Source organism: Bombina bombina, chromosome 4 (genome assembly GCF_027579735.1).
Source record: "Bombina bombina isolate aBomBom1 chromosome 4, aBomBom1.pri, whole genome shotgun sequence".
NCBI lineage: Eukaryota > Metazoa > Chordata > Amphibia > Anura > Bombinatoridae > Bombina > Bombina bombina.
In genome coordinates, this window is record NC_069502.1 from 890,798,387 (window position 1) to 890,825,927 (window position 27,541).

Consider the following 27,541-nt stretch of genomic DNA (forward strand, 5'->3'; position numbering starts at 1 on the left):
ATTGGCTGATAGAATCCTATCAGCCAATCGGAATTCGAGGGACGCCATCTTGGATGACGTCATTTAAAGGAACCGTCATTCGTCGTTCAGTCGTCGGCCAGGATGGATGTTCCGCGGTGGAGGTCTTCAGGATGCTGCCGCTTCGCTCCGGATGGATGCCGCTTGGATAAAGACTTCAATCGGATGGAAGACCTCTTCTGCCCCGCTTGGATGAAGACTTCAGCAGGATCATGGACCTCTTCAGTCCCCTGCTTGGGCTTGGATCAGGACATCGGAGGAGCTCTTCTGGACCGATCGGTGAACCTGGTATGGTGAAGACAAGGTAGGATGATCTTCAGGGGCTTAGTGTTAGGTTTATTTAAGGGGGGTTTGGGTTAGATTAGGGGTATGTGGGTGGTGGGTTGTAATGTTGGGGGGGGGGTATTGTATGTTTTTTTACAGGCAAAAGAGCTGTATTTCTTGGGGCATGCCCCGCAAAGGGCCCTGTTCAGGGCTGGTAAGGTAAAAGAGCTTTGAACTTTAGTAATTTAGAATAGGGTAGGGCATTTTTTTTTTGGGGGGGGCTTTGTTATTTTATTAGGGGGCTTAGAGTAGGTGTAATTAGTTTAAAATTGTTGTAATATTTTTCTTATGTTTGTAAATATTTTTTTATTTTTTGTAACTTAGTTCTTTTTTATTTTTTGTACTTTAGCTAGTTTATTTAATTGTATTTATTTGTAGCAATTGTATTTAATTAATTTATTGATAGTGTAGTGTTAGGTTAATTGTAGGTAATTGTAGGTAGTTTATTTAATTAATTTATTGATAGTCTAGTGTTAGGTTTAATTGTAACTTAGGTTAGGATTTCTTTTACAGGTAAATTTGTAATTATTTTAACTATTTTAGCTATTAAATAGTTCTTAACTATTTAATAGCTATTGTACCTGGTTAAAATAAATACAAAGTTACCTGTAAAATAAATATAAATCCTAAAATAGCTATAATATAATTATAATTTATATTGTAGCTATATTAGGATTTATTTTACAGGGAAGTATTTAGCTTTAAATTGGAATAATTTATTTAATAAGAGTTAATTAATTTCGTTAGATTTAAATTATATTTAACTTAGGGGGTGTTAGTATTAGGGTTAGACTTAGCTTTAGGGGTTAATACATTTATTAGAATAGCGGCGAGATTCGGTCAGCAGATTAGGGGTTAATAATTGAAGTTAGGTGTCGGCGATGTTAGGGAGGGCAGATTAGGGGTTAATACTATTTATTATAGGGTTAGTGAGGCGGATTAGGGGTTAATAACTTTATTATAGTAGCGGTCCGGTCGGCAGATTAGGGGTTAATAAGTGTAGGCAGGTGGAGGCGACGTTGAGGGGGGCAGATTAGGGGTTAATAAATATAATATAGGGGTCGGCGGTGTTAGGGGCAGCAGATTAGGGGTACATAAGGATAACGTAGGTGGCGGCGCTTTGCGGTCGGCAGATTAGGGGTTAATAAGTGTAGGTAGGTGGAGGCGACGTTGTGGGGGGCAGGTTAGGGGTTAATAAATATAATACAGGGGTCGGCGGTGTTAGGGGCAGCAGATTAGGGGTACATAAGGATAACGTAGGTGGCGGTCAGCAGATTAGGGGTTAAAAAAATTATTCGAGTGTCGGCGATGTGGGGGGACCTCGGTTTAGGGGTACATAGGTAGTTTATGGGTGTTAGTGTACTTTAGAGTACAGTAGTTAAGAGCTTTAGAAACCGGCGTTAGACCAGAAAGCTCTTAACTACTGACTTTTTTCCTGCGGCTGGAGTTTTGTCGTTAGATGTCTAACGCTCACTTCAGAAACGACTCTAAATACCGGAGTTATAAAAATCCCATTGAAAAGATAGGATACGCAATTGACGTAAGGGGATCTGCGGTATGGAAAAGTCGCGGCTGAAAAGTGAGCGTTAGACCCTATTTTGAGTGACTCCAAATACCGGCGGTAGCCTAAAACCAGCGTTAGGAGCCTCTAACGCTGGTTTTCACGGCTAACGCCAAACTCCAAATCTAGGCCATAGTATGTAATTAAAATGCACAGTTGTTATTATAAATAACAATTTACGCTTTTTCTATTTAAAGGGACAGTATATTTGGACATTGTTATTGTTTAAAAGATAGATAATCCCTTTATTCCCCATTGCCCAGTTTTAAATGCGGCAAATTCATAATCTGACCTTGCAACACGGTGCACACTGACTGCTTGATGAACAGAGGAGCTCATTTATATATGTCTCTAACTAGACCCAGAAAAAGGGATAAGATAATTATACTTTTTTATGGGTGTAGACAGAGCTTAAATTATGATTTAAACGCTGCAATGTCCCTTTAATATTTTTTTTTTTTAAATGAATTTCTGTGTGAAGCTTTTCAACTTTAAGTTTAATAAAAGCAGAGTAACAATTTAATTCAATGTAAGTCAACAGAAAAAAACACAGTAGTTCACATTTAGATATTTAAATTTAAAATATGTAAAATTATTTCCATAATTTGGTTCCTGAGCATCTCCATTATTATTATTATTATCAGGTATTTGTAGAGCGCTAACAGGTTCCGCAGCGCTATGAACATAGGTGGTATATAAAAACCAATTACAGGGATCAAATGGGTAGAGAGTCCTGCTGAGAGTTGCACTGTTGTAGTCGGCTCTTATGAAGGTGGACTACAAATAGCTGAGCTCATAGGTTTACATGCTATGGGATTTAAGGGGATAGCAGTGGAGATAGGAAAGTTAGTGTAGGTTGTATGCGTCCCTTCAGGGAGAACTTGAAGCTTTTAAAACTAGGGGAGAGTCTTGTGGAGCGAGGCAGAGAGAAATCTTGTAAACAGGAATGTGAGGAGGTAACAAGAGAGGAGGAGAGTAGGAGATCATGAGCGGAGCAAGGGGTCGGGAGGGAGAGTATCTGGAGACAAGGTCTGAGATGTAGGGGGGAGCATTGCAATTGAGGGCTTTATAAGTCAGAGTGAGCATTTTGTGTTTAATCCTGGAGGCAAGAGACAGCCAGTGAAGGGATTGGCTTAGAGGTGCAGCAGATGAAGAGCAACGTGTAAGGAAGATGAGTCTGGCAGAGGCATTCATTATGGATTGTAAAGGAGCTAGGCGGCAGCTAGGGAGACCAGAGAGGATGGAGTTGCAGTAGTCAAGGCGGGAAAGGATGAGAGAGTTTTAGCAATGTTTTTAAGGTGGAAGCGGCAGGCTTTAGCCAAGGACTGAATGTGAGGAGTGAAAGAAAGATCTGAGTCAAGTGTGACCCCAAGACATCGGGCATGTGAGGTTGGGGTAATGATGGAGTTAATTTCCAAATCTATATTTGTCAAAATGTTTCCCTTTCTCTAATACATTTCCAGGTTAAAAACCAAACAAAAAAACAGGTTACACTAACATGACAAAACGTTGCCCTATACGCTTGTCAGAAACATTTTACCAATCACATGCAATAAATTGGCTGTCACAAATGCAGCTGTTAATCCATTAGTTCTATTTTAACAGTGAACGTGTCAACTGCACATGTTCCAAATGATCTGTATTTTGCGGGACAGTTTGCAAATGTTGTAGCAGTCTAATCTCTGATGCTTGGTACAAGCCCAGAACATCAAAAACTCTTCCATTTTACAGCACATGCCTCCTAATCCTATTCCTACTAGTAGACTCCACAAGCAACGTCCCCTATACAAAACATACAATAGGGTCTGCTCATAGCCCACCCCTTTACAGCACAATCTGTCCAAAGACCCACCCCCCCTTTCAAATGGAAATACGGCCCCATTTCTTACCAGATTCAGATTTAGAAATATCAGGAGAAATATAAACAATGTCATATTTTTAAGATATATAGTTCTTCCAAGCTGAAGAGACCTGAACTTCAATCATTTGGCATCAATTCAAATCTCCATATTAATATAAAGAATGTTTTATTTTTAATTTAACTGAAAGTTTCTCTCCCATTTGCTCAATTACATCTCCCTCTTCTCTCCTCTCTATGTCTCTCCCCCTCTTTTCGTTCCTTCCATCTCTCACTCTCTTTATTATATTACAGTTCTTCCTTCATTAGTGTAACATCCATTTCACATCATGATAAAAAGATGTAAACACCAAAACATAGATAAATTCAGGTACTTACCGAACATCTCTTCAATCGGCAGAAATATGATCATAGAATTCCTAATGCCTTAAGAAACTAACGTTATGATTTAATGCTTTGCTTTTTTGCTTTGCTCTTTTTTTTAACCCCTGTGATGGTACATTTCCTGTTGTGGTTATCATCTCAAAAAAAATAATTACTGAACCAAACACTTCTTCACATCCGGGAAGCAAATGAAAAAGACTCAACTGTCTGACTGTTACAATGTCAGAAATATACTTTTATGAATATATTAGTATTATACTAGTACAAATCTGACAAAACATATTTCTAGCATTCTAAAAAGAAAAAAACTGAAACAATATTCAATTATTTCATTATTTTTGTCCGCAGTCATAACAGCATTTGCCAGACACATAGACTGTGTGTAAATTGATTAAATCTTTTTTTAAGGTGATTTTTTTAGATCTTTAAAGGGACATTCAAATGATGAAATTATATGCTTTAATTATTAGGGCAAATCATTTTTGCATTCTATTGGCTCCATTTACTATTGGTCGGGCGGACATGAATTGCAGTAGAGAATCATGTCCGCAGGACCTCGCTGGGAGCGGAAAGCATGCACTGCCCACATTTAACATTGCACAAGCATTGAACCAGCCAATCGGCTGCTAGCAGGGGCTGTCAATCGCCCACCTTTTAGGTGGCGGACAGGTTAAGAAGCAGCAGTCTTAAGACCGCTGCTACTTAATTATTGTTTGAGGCGAACTTGAAACGACAGGCCTCTGAAGCATCAATAGCTGCCTAATAAATGTTGCCCTATGTAATTAACCTCCACAAAGTCCCACTCCAAATCCACAATTGTTGCGACCCCCAAAGCAGGAAATGGATGAGGATTGGCAGCAATGTGCAACCGCAACTCCTGATTGGCTCACCAGCCATAGTCTGCTTGGGAGCTAGTGGGACTAGGTTCTATAATGTAAGGAGGATATGCTTTAACAACTGTTACTTTATAATGTCGCTTTATGTTTGAAGGAATATCATTCTATGTGGTTCCTAATCCTGCAATGAAAAGGTTTTTAATTCCTAGAATATCTTACTCTAAATAGGTAGAAATTGAACTGACTCAAGCACAAAGTATAGGGCTATATAAAGGTGTTGGAGCTCTCATTTCCTTTGGAATAATGGAAGGTGTTTCTAACAACTCCATCAGAAGATGTCTTCCCAGCAGTACTGATCTGGTTCTACTATAGCAGTGATGGCTAACCTTGGCACTCCAGATGTGAAACTACATTCCCCATGATGCATAGGCACTCTGCAGGCACTGAACATGAGAAAATTTAGTTCTGAAGCATTAGGGGTGCCAAAGTTAGCCATCCGTGTGCTAGAGTGTGATGTGTGTTAGAACATGCCTTTGTGAAAGCTAAGCTAAGTATACTTTACCTCTGATGTCTATAGAAACATAGATATTGACAGCAGATAAGAGCCATAGGCCCAGCAAGTCTGTCCGATATTTCCTAAAAGTATAAACTTATCTAGTTGGTAGGATAGCCTTATGCTTAAAGGGACACTGAACCCAAATTTTTTCTTTTGTAATTCAGAAAGATCATGCAATTTTAAGCAACTTTCTAATTTGCTCCTATTATCAATTTTTCTTCATTCTCTTGCTATCTTTATTTGAAAAAGAAGGCATCTAAGCTTTTTTGGTTTCAGTACTCTGGACAGCACTTTTTTTTTTATTGGTGGATGAATTTATCCACCAATCAGCAAGGACAACCCAGGTTGTTCACCAAAAATGGGCCGGCATCTAAACTTACATTCGTGCATTTCAAATAAAGATACCAAGAGAATGAAGAAAATTTGATAATAGGAGTAAATTAGAAAGTTGCTTAAAATTTCATGCTCAATCTGAATCACGAAAGAAAAAAAATTGGGTACAGTGTCCCTTTAAAGTCTTTCACAGTGTTTGTCATTACTACCTCTTGTGGAAGTTTATATTTTGACCTTTATTTTGTACTAATCTCTAAGGGCTAGATTACAAGTGGAGCACTAATTTATCGTGCACACGCAAACAGGTAAATTCGTCCATTGGCGGGCGTGTAATAAATAACCAACCATTACAAGTGGCTGGTTAGTGCTACCGCGAGCTCGTGGTAGCAATTAGCACTTATAAAATTAACCAAAGATCAATTTAATTTTATAAATGTCTGCCAAATGCCCCAAAATCAAGTGTGATATACTTTGTTAAAAAATAAAGATAGTAGCATATTTTTTTTTTTTTTAATAAAATAACTGCAAAAAAGGGGCTAAAGTTAGCGGTTGTGGGGTGTTAGAAAAAACACGGCACTAAAAAGCGCCTTTACATTGCAGTCTTTGAGAACTGTGTGTTCCCTGTAAATATATATGTACTGTATATGCTTATATACATATATATTTATGTGCTAATATGTGTATATACATATATAAACACATAAATATATATGTATATATTCATATACATGTATATAATTTGCTGCCATCGCTGCACGACTTACCCCCTTCACTGCGCTAGTTCTCGTGAGCTCAAAGCTTCCCAGCAATGAGAACGCAAGCTCGTGTTCACATTGTGATTTACTTGTAATACCAGCGCACATTAGCGTGCGCTGGTATTTATCAGTGGAACGCAAATATTCAGCAATCAACTTGTAATCTGGCCCTAAATTTTTGAAGTGGTGTCTACAACAAATAAAACATTTAAGTTACCTGATGACAAAGCTCCTCCCATTGTCGTTGCAAGAGCTCAATGCGCTCATTAAGTATGGAGATGTCATCTGCATTGATATATGGTGAGAAAGTCTTCTTCAGAACAGTCAAATGAGCCAGGTCCTCAACCCACCCATCAACTGCATTTTCTAGTTCCTGCAAAAAACAAATAAATGTGTAAATTCATTTTGACTTGAAGGCCATTTTAAAAAGGATACAAACTATAGTAAAACTGGCACAACATGAACAAACAAACACACAATAGATAGCAACCTTAGTGCCTGCACAACAATCACTAGAAGTTAACAAATTAGATAAGGTAGCTACACATTTATTTAATATTTTATTGAAGTGTGGACACATTTAGAAAGTAAGTTATATTTGGCTTATTAATGCCGGTCTGCTATGAAGAAAGTTTAGACAATGCTGTAAATACATTTTCTATACTAGGCAAGAAATTGATGACGAAATTAATAATCAAAAATTAAAATATTAAGGGCCAGATTACTAGTGGAGCGCAAACGTTTGTGTGCAAGCAATTTCGGGTTTTTGTGATCTTTGCATGCAGGTTAAATTGCTCTGATATTACAAGTTGAAAGTAAATGCGATCGCTTGAGAGAAATTCAAGTTAATGCTGGTCGGGTTAGCACGTCCTCAGAGCTGTGGTTAACTGTTTCGCAAAACAAAAAAAGTGTCACAAAACACATAAAAAATAAATTACAAAGTACAGTTACACTCATAATAACAATTGAGAAAAAATACTGCACAAACAAGTTATATGGGCTCAAAGATATGAGGTCTCAGGTGTTAGAGGGAAAAAAGGCAGGTAAAGGGATTTAACATAGAGATACATACATATACATCTCTAAAGATGTATATTTATGTATTTATATGTGTATATGTATTTACAGACATATATACACATATAAACACAAGTGCATTGGAGCCCTTTGCAGTTAAAGAGATGAAAAAAATCATATTTATGCAATATTCATATTTAATAAAGTGTTATACTGTGTATGTACTGCACATTTTTTACATTCCAATGCAGAATATAGCAGAATATGTTCTAAGCATTTATAAATATATATTCCTATATATCTGTATATATCTATATATAATTATATATATATATATATATATATATATATATATATATATATATTATCATGCATTTGTTAAGCGCCGCAAAATTCTGTAGCGCTGGGTACATAAATACTGCAGAGGTATACAATGGCAAGGATTTGTGATAAAATACAAAAGATAATAGACTCATCTAGTACAGGAGGAAGAGGGCCCTGCTCCGGAGAGCTTACAGTCTACAGGTTAAGGGTATAGAGACATAAGTTTGGGGTAGCTTGTCACATGGATTGTATAGTTGCAGCAGTGAGTCATGCAGTTCATGAATTATTTTGGTTAGGATGAATAACAGAGGTATAGCTATATATTGTACTAAAAAAACCATCAGATAAACATAAAAGTATGAATAAATAGAACATATTCTTGTATGTGCAGAATGTATGTATGGCCTATTCATATTTTCATGTCAGGTTAGCGCACATGAGAAAATGCGATTGGGTTTGCAAGAGAGTTGGGTGTTAGGTTCCACTGTTTTTGCTCCATTGACTTCTATAGGGAATAGGTTATCATTTTAAGTTTGGCTTTTTTTTTATGCATCGGGTTAGCCCAAGAGCGATAACTTTTTACTTTCAACTCGTAACACCAGCGCATCCCAACGCGCATAAAAAGTTTAATTAATTTCTCTAATTTATAACTGTGAACCACTTCTCATTTATCTAATCTATGGCTGTGAACCACTACTCGTTTCTCTAATTTATGAACTGCCGCTGATCCAATCAGCAGCAGTAGTCGCACAGCTGGGTCGTACGACTGGTGCTGCTGATTGGATTTGTGTCAGTTTCTGTTTGGGACCAGCAGTTCTCTGTGGCTCCTGAGCGGTACTTTAACTATAGAGTTGCTGCTTTGCTAGTGATAATGTTACATGCTCTTATTCTTAGGGACTCTGCTGCTAAAGTTCTATATAAAATATCAGAAAAAGAGAATTAAACAATTAAAAAAAATTATTGTCACTACCAATAACCAGTTTTAATTTTTTACCTTGCAACGAATCTGTTCGGCATGAAGCTCATCATGATGGTCCGGGATAGGCTGAGAAAGATTTTTCCTGAAAGTCCTTAGTTTTTCCAACGATTCTGCTATCCCCTTATCACATTTTTCCCAGTCCTGAAATAGAAAACAGACCTATTTGTAAGCTGCAAGCTTTTGCTGAATCACAATGCAGCTACTGCAGGGCAATTAACATAAATCGTCTAGAATGTTAAACCCACAGAGCAGTACATGAGATCAGAACCTGCAAAGACTGGGATGTACTCCAACAAAATGAAGAAAATGCAAGCTATATATATTTTATGGAAAGCATCTTAGAAATCCACTTCTAGAAATATTACTTAGCTCTATTCATTTTCATTTTCTGAGAAATCCAAAAAATAATAAAAAAATTCTTTTCAAACTGGGTTCACATAAAATATGTTTTTAATCGTATTTTGGCCAAAGCATATAAGATCACTCACGTCAATGTAAACCCAGCAGATTAATGATTTTCAAATGCATTTAAATATTACATACATTTGAAATCATTTATATTGTGCAAACATACCTTATTTGATGTTATACTCTACGCAGGATGAGCACATGAGTATTCAGTGTAGGGTACTAAAGAATGATTTAGTATTTAGCTATTCCAAGATGTAGCTGGCCACCCACACTGGGCTGCGTTTTTTTCTACCTTCTGACATGTCATTTGTACAGCTAATGCGAAGGGTACGGCCTACTTAACTGAAATCTATAGCACCATTGACTGTAAAAGCCTTTCCCCTCAACAGAATTAATGCAGGAAGAATGCTGCTATAGAGTTCAATAGAAGATGCAGTATGCATCTACCTCTCTGCACCAGAACTATGTCCTTCCTTGCTAACCTGTGTCACTAACTGTCTCTCTCATATCTCATCTTGGATGTCCTCTCACTACCTCAAGCTAAATCTCTCCAAAACGGAGCTCCTTATTTTCCACCCTTTTTCCAAAATCTCCACCCCCCCATGTCTCTATAACTGTTGATAACTCCATCATTACCCCAACCTCATATGCCTGATGTCTGGCGGTCACACTTGACTCAGATCTTTCTTTCACTACTCACATTCAGTCCTTGGCTAAAGCCTGCCGCTTCCACCTTAAAAACATTGCTAAAATTAGACATTTCCTTAGACAAGACACAACTAAGATTTTAATCCACTCTCTCATCCTTTCCCGCCTCGACTACTGCAACATCCTCTCTGGTCTCCCTAGCTGCCGCCTAGCTCCTTTACATTCCATAATGAATGCCTCTGCCAGGCTCATCTCCCTTACACGTCGCTCTTCATCTGCCGCACCTCTCTGCCAATCCCTTCACTGGCTTCCTCTTGCCTCCAGGATTAAACACAAAATTCTCACTTTGACACACAAAGCCCTCAATTGCATTGCCCCCCCTACATCTCAGACCTTGTCTCCAGATACTCTCCCTCCCATCCCCTTTGCACCGCTCATGATCTCCTACTCTCCTTCTTTGTTGTTACCTCCTCACTTTCCCGTCTATTAGATTTCTCAAGACTGGCTCCCATCTTATGGAACTCTCTGCCTCGCTCCACAAGAATCTCCCCTAGTTTTAAAAGCTTCAAGTGCTCCCTGAAGACTCTACTATTCAGGGATGCATACAACCTACACTAACCTTCCTATCTCCACTGCTATCCCCTTACACCCCATAGCATGTAAGCCTATGAGCCCAGCTGTTTGTAGTTCACCTTCATAAGAGCCAACTACAACAGTGCATCTCTCGGCAGGACCCTCTACCCATTTGATCCCTGTAATTGTTTTTTATAGACCACCTATGTTCATAGCGCTGAGGAATCTGTTGGCACTGATGATCTGTTGGCACCTGATGATACTAATAATAATAATATGCGTCTCATTGGTTGTACCTACAGCTTAAGGGACCAGTAAATACAGTAGATTTGTATAATTAACAAATCCATGATAAAAGGACAATGCAATAGAACTTAGTCTGAAGTTCAAATGAAAAGTAGATATAAGTTGATAAGTTATGTCTATTTCTACTACCCCTGTACCATGTGACATCCATCAGCCAATCCCAAATGCATATACATATATTCTGTGAATTCTTGCACATAATCCGTAAGAGCTGGTGACTCAAAAAGTTTACATATAAAAAAGACTGTACACATTTTGTAAATGGAAATAAATTGGAAAGTTGTTTAAAATTGTGTGCTCTATCTGAATCATGAAAGTTAAAGTTTGACTTGAGTGTCCCTTTAAAGGGATAGTCTAGTCAAAATTAAACTTTCATGATTCAGATAGAGCATGCAATTTTAAGCAACTTTCTAATTTACTCCTATTATCAATTTTTCTTCGTTCTCCTGGTATCTTTATTTGAAAAAGCAAAAATGTAAGCGTAGGAGCCGGCCCATTTTTGGTTCAGCACCTGAGTAGCGCTTGCTGTTTGGTGGCTACATTTAGACACTAATAAAGCAAGCTAACCCAGGTTCTGAAACAAAAATGGGCCGGCCTCTAAGCTTACATTCTTACTTTTTCAAATAAACATATTAAGAGAACAAATAAAAATTGATAATAGGAGTAAATTAGAAAGTCGCTTAAAATTACATGCTCTATCTGAATCATGAAAGTTTAATTTTGACTAGGCTATCCCTTTAAGATAGAAACAAATGCTATATAGAGCAGATTTGCAGTCTGCATTTTGAAATAGCCATATACCAAAGTAAGAGATAACTTTAAAAATACATTTTCAGATGTCATATAAAAATGAAACATATGCAGAAAATGGCTGCTGTCTTATGTATTTAATTCTTTTTGCCGCTGGATATATTAAAAAGTGCAACACACAAACATCTGGATTTGCATAGATATTTGTGTGGTGCATTTTTTTTTACAAATATATCTAGTGCCAAAAAAGAGCTGAATGAATACAAACCTCTGCCATTTCAGCGTTTGCTTAGTGAACAAATATAGAAATGCATGTCTAACGTTACTTTTATATCCTACTGTAAAACAGTTGTAGGTCTACTATTCCTTTAAACCTCAGCCATTTAACCCTTTAAGGAACACTCAAGTCAGTGGCTACTAGGTAAGAATGTGCACAACTGGGATCTGAATGGACAACCGCATAGGACACAATTTAGCTACATTTTCCAGCTAAGACAAAGCAAATACTAAAATAGTAACATAGTAGATGAGGTTGAAAAAGCACAGAAGTCCATCGAGTTTAACCTATACAAATCTAATATACTTACAAAAAAAAGCTCAAATTGAGATTAAATTAATCCCATTAAAAAGGTGACCCATTTAACACAAGCAATCATATACCTGAATACTGTTTCTAGCCAGATATGTAACCAAACTATTTTTGAATGTATCTAAGGTATTGGCATTTATTACCTCCTTAGGTAATGAGTTCCACAATTTTATTGCTCTTACAGTAAAAAAAACATTTCAGGTGCAGGAGATTAAATCTCCTTTCATCCAATCTTTAATTGTGACCTCTTGTCACGAACAATTTTCACACACTATGCCCAGTTGCACTTTATATCCTAGCACTACAAGAGTGCAGAGTTCTACACATTATCAGCAAATTAAAAGACCATTAAATACAGTAGAATTGTATAATCGGAATTGGGTTTTTTTCGGACAAATTTCAAAATTTATATAAATTTGCCACCCCCCCTGTATCATGTGTGACAGCCATTAGCCAATCACAAACTCATATAATTGCCGGTGCCTCAGAAGTGTGCATATAAAAATACTGTGAACAATTTGATACTGGTAAACGGTAAAGTAAATTGGACATTTTCTTAAAACTGCATGCTCTGTCTGAATCATATATATTGTGACTTGATTGTCCCTTTAAATACATGCAATTTTTTACATCTGAATATCCCTTTAAATAAAACAATTTAAATAGAACTGTGCATACTTTAAGTAAGAAAGCAAGTTGTTTCTTCTGTTCCTCCAACCTCACTGTGGTTGACTTCCACCTCTCTTGTATTTCAATGAGTTCTGCCTGCAAGGCCGCCTCTGCCCCGCTGTCAGCAGAAAGGAGCAGTTGCTTTCCAGCTTCCACAGTTAGAATGTAGCTTCCTTGTTGCCTGTGAAGAACTCTGTCTTTTAGCTGCAAAAGCCAAAAAAAATAAATGTTTATTACGTAGGTCAATACTTAAAGGGACAGTCTACACCAGAATTTTTATTGTTTGAAAAGATAGATAATCCCTTTATTACCCCTTCCCTAGTTTTGCATTACCAACACAGTTATATAAATACACTTTTTACCTCTGTGATTACCCTGTATCTAAGCCTCTGCAAACTGCCACCTTATTTCAGTTCTTTTGACAGACATCCATTTTAGCCAATCAGAGCTTGTTCACTGGAACTCCACGTGCTTGAGCACAGTGTTATCTATATGATAAACGTGAACTAACACCCTCTAGTGGTGAAAAACTGTCAAAATGCCCTGAGAGAAGAGGCGGCCTTCAAAAGCTTAGAAATTAGCATATGAACATCCTAGGTTTAGCTTTCATCTAAGAATACCAAGAGAACAAAGCAAAATTGGTGATAAAAGTAAATTGGAAAATTGTTTAAAATTACATTCTCTATCTGAATCATGAAAGTTTATTTGGGACTAGACTGTCCCTTTAAACGCATTAAGTACAAATGTGCAGTTAGATAGGACATATCAGATTTTCAGCATATAAGATGCACCTGCATAAAAGATGCACAGCACTTTTAAAGGTAGCTTTTAAGAAAACACAAATATTACACATTCTAAAGACATCATTCATTTAACAGTCTTAAAATTGTATTTTTCATATCTCTCCCCCTCTCCGCAGGAGCCTTCAACCTCTCTCAAAAACATGAAGTTAACCTCTCTTGTTATTGTTAACTCTGTAATTGCATATGCTTAGGATTTGGGTGCTAAGTTTAATAAAGCTACTAATTTTACATTTGTTAATGACTGAAAAAACATAATTTATGCTTACCTGATAAATTTATTTCTCTTGTAGTGTATCCAGTCCACGGATCATCCATTACTTATGGGATATTAACTCCTCCCCAACAGGAAGTGCAAGAGGATTCACCCAGCAGAGCTGCTATATAGCTCCTCCCCTAACTGCCATTACCAGTCATTCGACCGAAAACATGCAGAGAAAGGAAAACCATAGGGTGCAGTGGTGACTGTAGTTTAATGGAAAAATTACCTGCCTTAAAGTGACAGGGCGGGCCGTGGACTGGATACACTACAAGAGAAATAAATTTATCAGGTAAGCATAAATTATGTTTTCTCTTGTTAAGTGTATCCAGTCCACGGATCATCCATTACTTATGGGATACCAATACCAAAGCTAAAGTACACGGATGACGGGAGGGACAGGCAGGCTCTTTATACGGAAGGAACCACTGCCTGAAGAACCTTTCTCCCAAAAAACAGCCTCCGAAAAAGCAAAAGTGTCAAATTTGGAAAATTTGGAAAAAGTATGAAGAGAAGACCAAGTTGCAGCCTTGCAAATCTGTTCAACAGAAGCCTCATTCTTAAAGGCCCAAGTGGAAGCCACAGCTCTAGTAGAATGTGCTGTAATTCTTTCAGGAGGCTGCTGTCCAGCAGTCTCATAGGCTAACCGTATTATGCTACGAAGCCAAAAGGAGAGAGAGGTAGCCGAAGCTTTTTGACCTCTCCTCTGACCAGAATAAACGACAAACAGGGAAGACGTTTGTCGAAAATCCTTAGTTGCCTGTAGATAAAATTTCAGGGCACGGACTACATCTAGATTGTGTAGCAGACGTTCCTTTTTCGAAGAAGGATTAGGACACAAAGATGGAACCACAATCTCTTGATTGATATTCCTGTTAGTGACCACCTTAGGTAGGAACCCAGGTTTAGTACGCAGAACTACCTTGTCTGAATGAAAAATCAGATAAGGAGAATCACAATGTAAGGCAGATAACTCAGAGACTCTTCGAGCCGAGGAAATCGCCATTAAAAACAGAACTTTCCAAGATAACAACTTGATATCAATGGAATGAAGGGGTTCAAACGGAACCCCCTGTAAAACATTAAGAACTAAGTTCAAACTCCATGGTGGAGCAACAGTTTTAAACACAGGCTTGATCCTAGCTAAAGCCTGACAAAAAGCTTGAACGTCCGGAACTTCTGACAGACGTTTGTGTAAAAGAATGGACAGAGCTGAAATCTGTCCCTTTAAGGAACTAGCGGATAAACCCTTTTCTAAACCTTCTTGTAGAAAAGACAATATCCTCGGAATCCTAACCTTACTCCATGAGTAACTCTTGGATTCGCACCAATATAAGTATTTGCGCCATATCTTATGGTAAATCTTTCTGGTAACAGGCTTCCTAGCCTGTATTAAGGTATCAATAACTGACTCAGAAAAACCACGTTTTGATAAAATCAAGCGTTCAATTTCCAAGCAGTCAGCTTCAGAGAAATTAGATTTTGATGTTTGAAGGGACCCTGGATCAGAAGGTCCTGTTTCAGAGGTAGCGACCAAGGTGGACAGGATGACATGTCCACTAGATCTGCATACCAAGTCCTGCGTGGCCATGCAGGCACTATTAGAATCACTGATGCTCTCTCCTGTTTGATTCTGGCAATCAATCGAGGAAGCATCGGGAAGGGTGGAAACACATAAGCCATCCCGAAGGTCCAAGGTGCTGTCAAAGCATCTATCAGAACCGCTCCCGGATCCCTGGATCTGGACCCGTAACGAGGAAGCTTGGCGTTCTGTCGAGACGCCATGAGATCTATCTCTGGTTTGCCCCAACGTCGAAGTATTTGGGCAAAGACCTCCGGATGAAGTTCCCACTCCCCCGGATGAAAAGTCTGACGACTTAAGAAATCCGCCTCCCAGTTCTCCACTCCCGGGATGTGGATTGCTGACAGGTGGCAAGAGTGAGACTCTGCCCAGCGAATTATCTTTGATACTTCCATCATTGCTAGGGAGCTTCTTGTCCCTCCCTGATGGTTGATGTAAGCTACAGTCGTGATGTTGTCCGACTGAAACCTGATGAACCCCCGAGTTTTTAACTGGGGCCAAGCCAGAAGGGCATTGAGAACTGCTCTCAATTCCAGAATGTTTATTGGTAGGAGACTCTCCTCCTGATTCCATTGTCCCTGAGCCTTCAGAGAATTCCAGACAGCGCCCCAACCTAGTAGGCTGGCGTCTGTTGTTACAATTGTCCAGTCCGGCCTGCTGAATGGCATCCCCCTGGACAGATGTGGCCGAGAAAGCCACCATAGAAGAGAATTGCTGGTCTCTTGATCCAGATTCAGAGTAGGGGACAAGTCTGAGTAATCCCCATTCCACTGACTTAGCATGCACAATTGCAGCGGTCTGAGATGTAGGCGTGCAAAGGGTACTATGTCCATTGCTGCTACCATTAAGCCGATCACCTCCATGCATTGAGCTACTGACGGGTGTTGAATGGAATGAAGGACACGGCATTCATTTTGAAGCTTTGTTAACCTGTCTTCTGTCAGGTAAATCTTCATTTCTACAGAATCTATAAGAGTCCCCAAGAAGGGAACTCTTGTGAGTGGAAAGAGAGAACTCTTCTTTTCGTTCACCTTCCATCCATGCGACCTTAGAAATGCCAGTACTAACTCTGTATGAGACTTGGCAGTTTGAAAGCTTGAAGCTTGTATCAGAATGTCGTCTAGGTACGGAGCTACCGCAATTCCTCGCGGTCTTAGTACCGCCAGAAGAGCACCCAGAACCTTTGTGAAGATTCTCGGAGCCGTAGCCAATCCGAATGGAAGAGCTACAAATTGGTAATGCCTGTCTAGAAAGGCAAACCTTAGATACCGGTAATGATCCTTGTGAATCGGTATGTGAAGGTAAGCATCCTTTAAATCCACTGTGGTCATGTACTGACCCTTTTGGATCATGGGTAAAATTGTCCGAATAGTCTACATTTTGAACGATGGAACTCTTAGGAATTTGTTTAGGATCTTTAAATCCAGGATTGGCCTGAAAGTTCCCTCTTTTTTGGGAACCACAAACAGATTTGAGTAAAACCCTTGTCCCTGTTCCGACCGTGGAACTGGATGGATTACTCCCATTAATAAAAGCTCTTGTACGCAGCGTAGAAACGCCTCTTTCTTTATTTGGTTTGTTGACAACCTTGACAGATGAAATCTCTCTCTTGGGGGAGAGTATTTGAAGTCCAGAAGGTATCCCTGAGATATTATCTCTAGTGCCCAGGGATCCTGGACATCTCTTGCCCAAGCCTGGGCGAAGAGAGAAAGTCTGCCCCCCACTAGATCCGTTCCCGGATCGGGGGCCCTCAATTCATGCTGTTTTAGGGGCACCAGCAGGTTTCCTGGCCTGCTTGCCCTTGTTCCAGGACTGGTTAGGTCTCCAGCCTTGTCTGTAGCGAGCAACAGATCCTTCTTGTTTTGGAGCAGAGGAAGTTGATGCTGCTCCTGCTTTGAAATTCCGAAAGGAACGAAAATTAGATTGTCTAGCCTTAGGTTTGGCTCTGTCTTGAGGCAGGGCATGGCCTTTACCTCCTGTAATGTCAGCGATAATTTCTTTCAATCCGGGCCCGAATAAGGTCTGCCCTTTGAAAGGTATATTAAGAAATTTAGACTTAGAAGTAACGTCAGCTGACCAGGATTTTAGCCACAGTGCTCTGCGCGCCTGAATGGCGAATCCGGAATTCTTAGCCGTAAGCTTAGTTAAATGTACTACGGCATCTGAAATAAATGAGTTAGCTAACTTAAGAGCTTTAAGCCTGTGTGTAATCTCATCTAATGGAGCTGATTCAAGTGTCCCTTCCAGAGACTCAAACCAAAATGCTGCTGCAGCCGTGACAGGCGCAATGCATGCAAGGGGTTGCAATATAAAACCTTGTTGAACAAACATTTTCTTAAGGTAACCCTCTAACTTTTTATCCATTGGATCTGAAAAGGCACAGCTATCCTCCACCGGGATAGTGGTACGCTTAGCTAAAGTAGAAACTGCTCCCTCCACCTTAGGGATCGTTTGCCATAAGTCCCGTGTGGTGGTGTCTATTGGAAACATCTTTCTAAATATCGGAGGGGGTGAGAACGGCACACCGGGTCTATCCCACTCCTTAGTAACAATTTCAGTAAGTCTCTTAGGTATAGGAAAAACGTCAGTACTCAACGGTACCGCAAAATATTTATCCAACCTACACATTTTTTCTGGTATTGCAACTGTGTTACAATCATTCAGAGCCGCTAACACCTCCCCTAGTAATACACGGAGGTTTTCCAGCTTAAATTTAAAATGTGAAATATCTGAATCCAATCTGTTTGGATCAGAACCGTCAGCCGCAGAATGAAGCTCTCCGTCCTCATGTTCTGCAAGTTGTGACGCAGTATCTGACATGGCCCTAACATTATCAGCGCACTCTGTTCTCACCCCAGAGTGATCACGCTTACCTCTTAGTTCTGGTAATTTAGCCAAAACTTCAGTCATAACAGTAGCCATATCCTGTAATGTGATTTGTAATGGCGGCCCAGATGTACTCGGCGCCACAATATCACGCACCCCCCGAGCGGGAGATGCAGGTACTGACACGTGAGGCGAGTTAGTCGGCATAACTCTCCCCTCGTTGTTTGGTGAAATGTGTTCAATTTGTACAGATTGACTTTTATTTAAAGTAGCATCAATACAGTTAGTACATACATTTCTATTGGGCTCCACTTTGGCATTAGCACATATAGCACAGATGTCTTCCTCTGAATCAGACATGTTTAACACACTAGAAAATAAACTAGCAACTTGGAAATACTTTTCAAGTAATTTACTATAATATGAAAACGTACTGTGCCTATAAGAAGCACAGAAAGAGTTATGACAGTTGAAAGTTAATAAACTGAAAGGTTATAGCATCAAATCTTTGTAAAAAACACAATTTTAGCAAAGGCTTGTTCCCATTAGCGAAGGATAACTAACCCTGATAGCAGAAAAAAAAGTTACAGAAATAAACGTTTTTTATCACAGTCAACTACAATCTCACAGCTCTGCTGTGAATGATTACCTCCCTCAAAACAAGTTTTGAAGACCCCTGAGTTCTGTAGAGATGAACCGGATCATGCAGGAAATACAATGAGCTTCTGACTGAATTTTTTGACCTCCCCCTCACACACAACAGTGAGAGAGATCAGTAAACTGTCATAAATTAAATAAAACAACTGCCAAGTGGAAAAAATAATGCCCAAAACATTTTATTCACCCAGTACCTCAGAAAATGAAACGATTTTACATGCCAGCAAAAAACGTTTAACATAAATTAAGTGTTATTAAAGAGCCTGTTGCCAGTCCCTGCAAATTAGGCTAAAGTCTTATGCACACAGTATAATTCCAGTGAAGTGCCATTCCCCAGAATACTGAAGTGTAAAATATACATACATGACAGCCTGATACCAGATGCTGCTACTGCATTTAAGGCTGAGTTTACATTATATCGGTATGGCAGAATTTTCTCATCAATTCCATTGTCAGAAAATAATAAGCTGCTACATACCTCTTTGCAGATTAATCTGCCCGCTGTCCCCTGATCTGAAGTTTACCTCTCCTCAGATGGCCGAGAAACAGCAATATGATCTTAACTACGCCGGCTAAAATCATAGTAAAAACTCAGGTAGATTCTTCTTCAAATTCTACCAGAGAAGGAATAACACACTCCGGTGCTATTATAAAATAACAAACTTTTGATTGAAGGTATAAAACTAAATATAATCACCATAGTCCTCTCACACATCCTATCTAGTCGTTGGGTGCAAGAGAATGACTGGTAATGGCAGTTAGGGGAGGAGCTATATAGCAGCTCTGCTGGGTGAATCCTCTTGCACTTCCTGTTGGGGAGGAGTTAATATCCCATAAGTAATGGATGATCCGTGGACTGGATACACTTAACAAGAGAAATATCATTTTAGATTAGTTAACCTCAGGAGTAGTATAGTCCTATATAGATATGCAGCCCTTAAAGGGACAGTAAAGTCATAATTAGATATTCATGATTCAGACAGAGCATACAATTTTAAACAACTTTCCAATGTGCTTTTATTATTTAATGTGCTTTATTCTCTTGTTATCCTTTGCGGAAAGGTTTATCTAGGAAAGCTCAGGAGCAACAAAGAGCCTAGCTTCTAGCAGCTGATTGGTGGCTGCACATATATATATATATATATATACCGATTTGATAATGTAAGTAAACTGGAAAATTTGTTTAAAATTGTATGTTCTACCTAAATCATGAAAGATTTTTTTTGGGTTTCATGTCCCTATAAATGGAAAGTAAATGTAAAATATTTCTGTAATATATTTAAAACATTGCAGTAGGCACATATTAAAGGTTTCCTGCATGCTGGCATCTACAAAAAAAGTACATTTAGGTACCTTTTTGTAGGCTTATTTGACAGGTCTGCTGACCAACCTTCTCCACAAACAAAGCCTTGTTTTAAGATTTCTCTGAGCATCCAAACAGCCAATAAAATGTTATACTAAACACACTACAGACTTTAAGGTATTGTGCACTCAAATAAAAAAAACAACAACCTTATTGTATACAATAATACAGCAACATTTCTGGTAAACCAACTATTTCACACAACTTGAAAAAGTGTTGGTTTCCCTGATATGTTGCAGTATAATTTTAGCATAGAAAATGTTGTAACTTTGCTTGACTACAACAGCATTTCTTTAATTGTGTCCATATTATAATAACCAGAAATCTATGTAATATAGATACCCAGATAATAGAGATATGGGTGTTACCTGGATTTCATCAAGAAGAGCCCTGGCTTGCTGCAAAGGAATAGGAATATCCCCAAGACCAATCACAGGCTGATAGGACATCTCTACCAACCACTTGCGTAACTTCTCAGCCATCTCCCTGTAGCGCTGCCACTGACGTATCTGGCTGTCAATAATTCCTTTCCGTTGCTGAGCTCGACGGATCACACCTTGCCATTGATTACTGAGCAGGTTCAGTTTCAGGTTAAACTCATCCCTAATGAAGAAAAGTGAGGTATGTGACTGAACCAACATACTTCAGTCTTCATGGGATATTAAAAAGACTGCTTCACAATAAATAAGCTAGTTTCTTCAGTGAACTAAAAGGGACACTAGACACATTTTTCTTATTTTTTTTATAGTACTTAATCCATGTCCGACTTGCAGTGGCTTGCCCCTCTCTGCCAATATAGCTTTGGGAGATGTACTCATCAGCCAATGAGCATTAGTAGGAAGTACACAACTTACTCTGCTGTATTAGTTTCAATTTAAACAGCTTTTAATCAACATTTAAAGGCAAATATATATATATGAACAATAAAGCATGTTAAAAAAAAATTACCTGTCATCCACTTGTCCTTGTTCAAGAAGGCGCTGCCCATCGACGATTATTGAATGCAAAATCTGCTGGCGGCTGAACATTTCTGCTTGAAATAACTGACAATGGAGCATGTAATATTAAGTATTACTATTTGCAAAGGTGGACAGTATGCACATCTTTAATACTTTATAATAAAAAGAGAGAAGCACTCAACCAGGGAATGAATAATAGCATAACAACTTGTTCTGTGGCTAGCCAATCAAGGAACAGTTACCTTTATTCCAAAATGTTCCGTTTCCTGCCATAATACCAAGAAATTACTTTCAGAATGAGAGACATGGGAACCCCAGACCTTATTTGGGCTTCATCAGTAGGGTGTAGTCATACCTCTAGGGTGGGGATTAGCAATAGAACAAGCTGTTATGTCTTTGGTCTCTTCTTTTTAGTTATATATTTAAAAATTATCATTGGTCGATTCTCTCTATTGATTCATTTGTTAATTTGCATCTTTCTGTAGGATTTTGTTACATTTTTTGAGTAAAGACTGAAAAATAGTAGTGTTTTTTAAATAATTAATAAAATGAAATACAATGAAAAGGCCAGTGCTTTGGGTACGGTATAAAGATGCCAGAAGATCAATAATGTTCTAGCATTATTCTAATGGTAATCAAATGATGTAATCGGCATTGAAGCATAGTCTTCAACACTCAGTATAAAATATTTCCCCATGACAGTATTTTATTCAGTATATGAGACATTTATTAACATACGAAATATGGAGAACAACCTAAATAGTTAACTGGACATACAAGTCTTATGTTTAAAAAAAATAATTCAAATGTGTTGAATAATTCTAATTGCTACTGCTTCTTATGTATGTCACAGCCCTATAATGTATTAAGGCATAAAAATATAAATAAATGATATACAGCTCATCACAGTCACTACAGAAGGCTGACTCAAAGTGGCAACTTGAGTACACTGATAAACAAAAAAACAGCTATAGCTGGGAACCAGGACAGAACCACCATGTTTATCAATCATTATAAAAGTGTTTCTTAAAAATATGACCCTACTTGCCGGAAAAATTGTGAGAACTTAAAACAAAATATAGTTTAGCTGCCAATGTGTGCTTGTTTACTTAGACACCTGGCAGCCATATTGTCCACCGCTGAAATAAGAAGAGTATGTTCTTGTAGCTCTGCAGTAAAAGCCATTTTGCGGAACAGCAGTAGTATTCATTTCTTAGTCTATGAGGCCTATTTACCAAAGGTCTTGCGGACCTGATCCGACAGTGCGGATCAGGTCCGCAAGACCTCGCTGAATGCGGAGAGCAATACGCTCTCCGTATTCAGCATTGCACCAGCAGCTCTTGTGAGCTGCTGGTGCAACGCCACCCCCTGCAGACTCGCGGCCAATGGGCCGCCAGCAGGGGGTGTCAATCAACCCGATCGTACTCCATCGGGTTGAATTGTGGCGATATGTGTCCGCCTGCTCAGAGCAGGCGGACAGGGTTATGGTCTTTAGACCGCTGCTTCATAACTGCTGTTTCTGGCGAGTCTGAAGACTCGCCAGAAACACGGGCCCACAAGCTCCATACAGAGCTTGATAAATGGGCATCTATGCGTCTGCAACAAAAACATATTGGTGTTTACTGTCCCTTTAAAGAATGGAATTGTCACTACTCAACTAAGACCAATGTTGACCATGTTGAAGGACTGATATTTAAATTTGCAGAATAAGCCATATTTGTTGTACATTTTTAATCTCTTACCTCGTGAGCTCTTTGCTGTTCTAACAAACTCTGGAAGTTTCCTGAAATTTCTACAGCCAACTTCTGCTCCGTCTGAATCAGAAACTCCATCCATGTCTCACATTTCTCTAAGAAAGTCTGGTGTTGCAGTAAAAATGACTGCAGTTTGCTACAAAACAAATAAGGACAGTGTAAGAGAAATAATAATATTAAACACTGTATCCCTTTCAATTCATTGTCTGAAAGAGAATATGCTAATTTTCTATGCTAAATAGTTGTATATTTTTTCTATAATTTTAGGCTGTTAAATATCCATATCAACGTTTATCAACAAGCAATTGGAAACCCAACTTGATCTATTAAAAAACATTATTGGTTAGTAGTTAATACATTTTTAGCCCAATTAGGCTAGATTACGAGTGGAGCGATATTTATTGTCCATGCTCGTGGATTAACTGCGCTAGAAGTAAGCTTTTTGCGTGCGTCGGATACCGCACGTGTTACAGGTTTAGAGTCAAACGTTTTTGATCGTGCGCTAACCAGACACGGGCAAAAAGCCGAACTTCGAATATTGTGACTGCATCAACTTATTGGAGCACGAAAACTGGGGTAAACCTAACACCCTACTCGCAAACAAACCTGATTGCATTTTCTCAAGTGCACAAACCCGACATGAAAATATAAATATTTCACATTCCAATGTTCTTCACATAGAATAATATGTTCTATTAATTCATAAATATATATTTCTACATATATCTGATGGTATTTTGGTACAATATATATCTATACCAATATAGCATGTACATATAAGACTATTTAAAAATACTGTGTCCTCACCTGAACCGTTCCGTAGTTTGTGATGAGACCATAGTCCAGCGCCTGTTCAAGTTCTGCATGCGTTTGATTTCCTTGTCATTCAGGGGCAGTCTATAACCCAGCTCATTGAGCCGATCTAAGTCTGAAACCATGCTACTGAACTTCAGCATTTGCCCCTGCAATAGGTCAGGAATTACAACATTTAACATTGACAGCCCATTTTTACTTGATAGGACATAATAGCAAAGCCAATTATATGATTAGTCTAAAAGAACCTTAAAGAGACATATGATTTAGAGAATACAATATTAAACAACTTCTATTATTTAATTTGCTTTGTTCTCTTGGTATCCTTTGTTGGAAAGAATATCTAGGTAGGTTTAGGAGCTGGGAGCTAGCTGCTGATTGCTGGCTGCACATATATGCATTTTGTCATTGGCTATTAGATGTGTTAAGCTTCTGCACAGTAGCGCATTACTGCTCCTTCAATAAAGGATACCAAGAGAATGAAGCAAAATTGATAATAGAAGTAAATTGGAAAAGTTGTTTAAAATTGTATGCTCTATCTGAATTATTCATAAAGCTTTATTTGTCAAATTAATGGAAATATTAAATTAAATGTCAGCTGGTAACACCAAAATATTCTTTGAAGCCATAGTAGTACCTTCAACTTCCTTAAAACCATTCTTCAAACAGAAATCCTTCTAGCTATTTGTATGTCAGCTTTGTTTGCTTTTGAAGTTGATTCATCCCTCCCTTTCCCAACTATAAGATTTCCTTATTAGGAAGCAACATTATATTTAACAATTTCAGCATTATGGGAAGAAGATGGCAGGGCCTATACGTGCCTGCTGATTGGAAAAAAATGAGCTCCTCAAGCTGTTTGAAGTGTGTCTTGGCTTTCAAAGTGTTCCTCTTTTGAATGGTTTTTTGTTTACATCAGAATTCTTACAAATTGTAGTGTTTTATTGTGTAAAATCGTATTAAACTGCTGTTAATTATCCATTCTTACTTTAAGTTCTTCCATCCTGTCCTGAATTGTAGAAAGGTCTGATGAGCGGTTTGGATCCTGTCCATTTAATACCTCTTCTGCTTCTACAATCCATGTCTCAAGACCTTCAAGGCTTTTCACAAATGTCTCGTAATCTACAACTCCAGCCTGGAATAATGACAACAGAATTTGTTTATGTTTCCACTTGCAATTAGTATTATGTAAATTATTACCATATCATTTATTAACCTACATTCTTATGAAAGACATAATATTGTACTTTTTAAACACAAATACTTATATTTTAGATCTATAATTTAGATGGGAAATCAATTTAGGACCTTGCACCATACTAATATTTGTTTCTAGATATTTAGTTACTATTGATGAAGACAAACCAATCAATTCAGGTTAAAATAATCAGTTAAATTACTGTCACACAAAGTACACTATTTATTTATTTTTATTTTTTCTTCATGTATAAAAGACATTGAGAGCATATTTTGAGAGATCTGAACATTTGCAATTTTACTTTAACTATTATTTCAATATTCTCTAACAATCATACATCAAGAAGGTGTTTTATTTCTAATCACAATAATTATAGCGCTTACTGTAAAGATCTATATATTTCTCGAATTAAAACATTGAAATGGAAACATTTAACGAGACTTGCGAGCTTCAGCATGAGACTAAACACGAAGAACAAACTGCTTAAATATAGGTATTGAAAATTTAAAAGGGACATAGTACAAAGTATAATTTCAACACTTTTTTGGACCAGAAAAGCAATTTTAAATAAAAATGGAAACTAATATAGCATCATTAGGTGTTTACTTCTTCTTAAAGATTATCATTGCCTCATAAGGAAAAGCTCCCGTAGCTCTGGAAACCAGATAAGTTAATTTTCTTTATAAATTAACCTTTTTGAAATGTGCTCTTTTAGATGAAAGCAAGAATAAAATAGTATAACGTTCCTTTAAATTGCTCCCTATTATCCATTTTACCTGCTTGAGTGTATTTAATAGTTTACAGGTAGCTCCTTCAACCTTATTTTGGCATTTCAAATGGCTCATCTAGTGTGTGGTATCCCCACCTATACTAAAAGTTTCTGGTCTTATGTCCAAGGTATTGACAAGCCTATGTAAACACAGCCAGCAGAAGAAATTACACTCCCAGTGGGGTGTAGAGGAGATAACTAATAAAATGATACTTTTCCATTGTTCTCTCTAAGTATTGAGCTTTGGTTTTTCAGACAAATATAAGATAAGAAAGCAAGTGTGTATACACATCGTGATAAAATAATGAGATGCAGCTGGTATAACAAGTCATTTAAAATACATTAAGGGAAAAATTATTTTATAGTCTACTGTCCCTTTAAGTTGATGGGTTTTGTGTACCTGGAGAATAGCTTGTTGCCTCTGCAGAGTTTGCTCCAGCACTGACAAGCGCTGATTCAGAGACAAGTGATCCGCTAGGATGGTTGCTGCTGCAGATGAGTCCACCTGTTGCTTGAGTTGTTCTCCCAACTCATTAAGAACAATCAATGAGTTTTTAGTAGCACTTAAACTTTTCAGAAGAACCTGTTGAGAAAGTCATGAATTATGATTTGTGGATTGAAAACCCTCTGCTGATAAATTGTCATTGACATTGTTTTTTTTATGATGTTTTTCAAAAATATGAAACTTAAAGTACATTCATTTATGTTAATAATCTCTTACTAACTATAAAATGTTAGAATTGGCTAGGTCAATACTGACATAAAGTGCCAGCAGAACGGTACTAAGAGATTACTATAAATAATTCAAATACAAAAGTGCACAATAATAGAACTGTTTGTTTAGTTCTGTTTTATACAAGAAGATAAAACATCAAATTAACAAAGCTACAACCACTGATTTATCACTTAATGAGACATTCCAGCCAAAATTGGAATCCACATTTCAATTTTGATTGGAAGCATTTTTGTAATATATTTGTATTAGCAAAAATGTTTCTAATAAAATCTATAGCTGTTTCCAAAGTGTATTTAAAGGGATAGTCCAGTCAAAATTAAACTTTCATGATTCAGATAGAGCATGCAATTTTAAGCAACTTTCTAATTTACTCCAATTATCAATTTTTCTTCATTCTCTTTGTATCTGTATTTGAAAAAGCAAGAATGTAAGCTTGGAAGCAAGCCTAGGGTTCAACATCTGGGTAGCGCTTGCTGATTGGTGTATATATGTAGCCACCAACAAGTAAGCGCTACCCAGGGTGCTGAACCAAAAATGGGCTGGCTGCTAACCTTACATTCCAGTCTTTTCAAATAAAAATACAAAGAAAAATTGATAAAAGGAGTACATTAGAAAGTTTCTTAAAATAGCATGCTCTATCTGAATCATGAAAGCTTAATTTTGACTGGACTATCCCTTTAAGTATGTGCTTTGCACCAGCATTTTAAACACAGCACTTGCTCAGACAGCCTAAGGTGATTGTTCCATCTGGTAATGACTCAGTTTGTTAATTGTTGGCATGATACAAGCCCCACTGGTGCTATGAGCAGCTGCAGTATTTAAAATGCTGGTGCACTGAGAATATCTAGCTATACTTCACATGCATGTGCAGAGAAAATTGTTACCACTAAAACAGTGATAACTTTTACTAGAATAATTTTTGCCAATACATGTATAT

General features: G+C 37.9%; 1 protein-coding gene across 1 annotated transcript in view; it reads right to left on the reverse strand.

The window, feature by feature from the left end:
- The window catches only part of SYNE1 (spectrin repeat containing nuclear envelope protein 1), a 780,519-nt gene that overhangs the window by 124,255 nt on the left and 628,723 nt on the right, over positions 1-27,541 (reverse strand). The window contains 9 exon segments of the mRNA XM_053711805.1: positions 6,843-6,998; positions 8,961-9,086; positions 12,901-13,095; positions 20,747-20,981; positions 21,327-21,421; positions 23,080-23,227; positions 23,899-24,053; positions 24,890-25,036; positions 26,269-26,451. Of these exon segments, the coding sequence (XP_053567780.1) occupies positions 6,843-6,998; positions 8,961-9,086; positions 12,901-13,095; positions 20,747-20,981; positions 21,327-21,421; positions 23,080-23,227; positions 23,899-24,053; positions 24,890-25,036; positions 26,269-26,451 (1,440 nt within the window).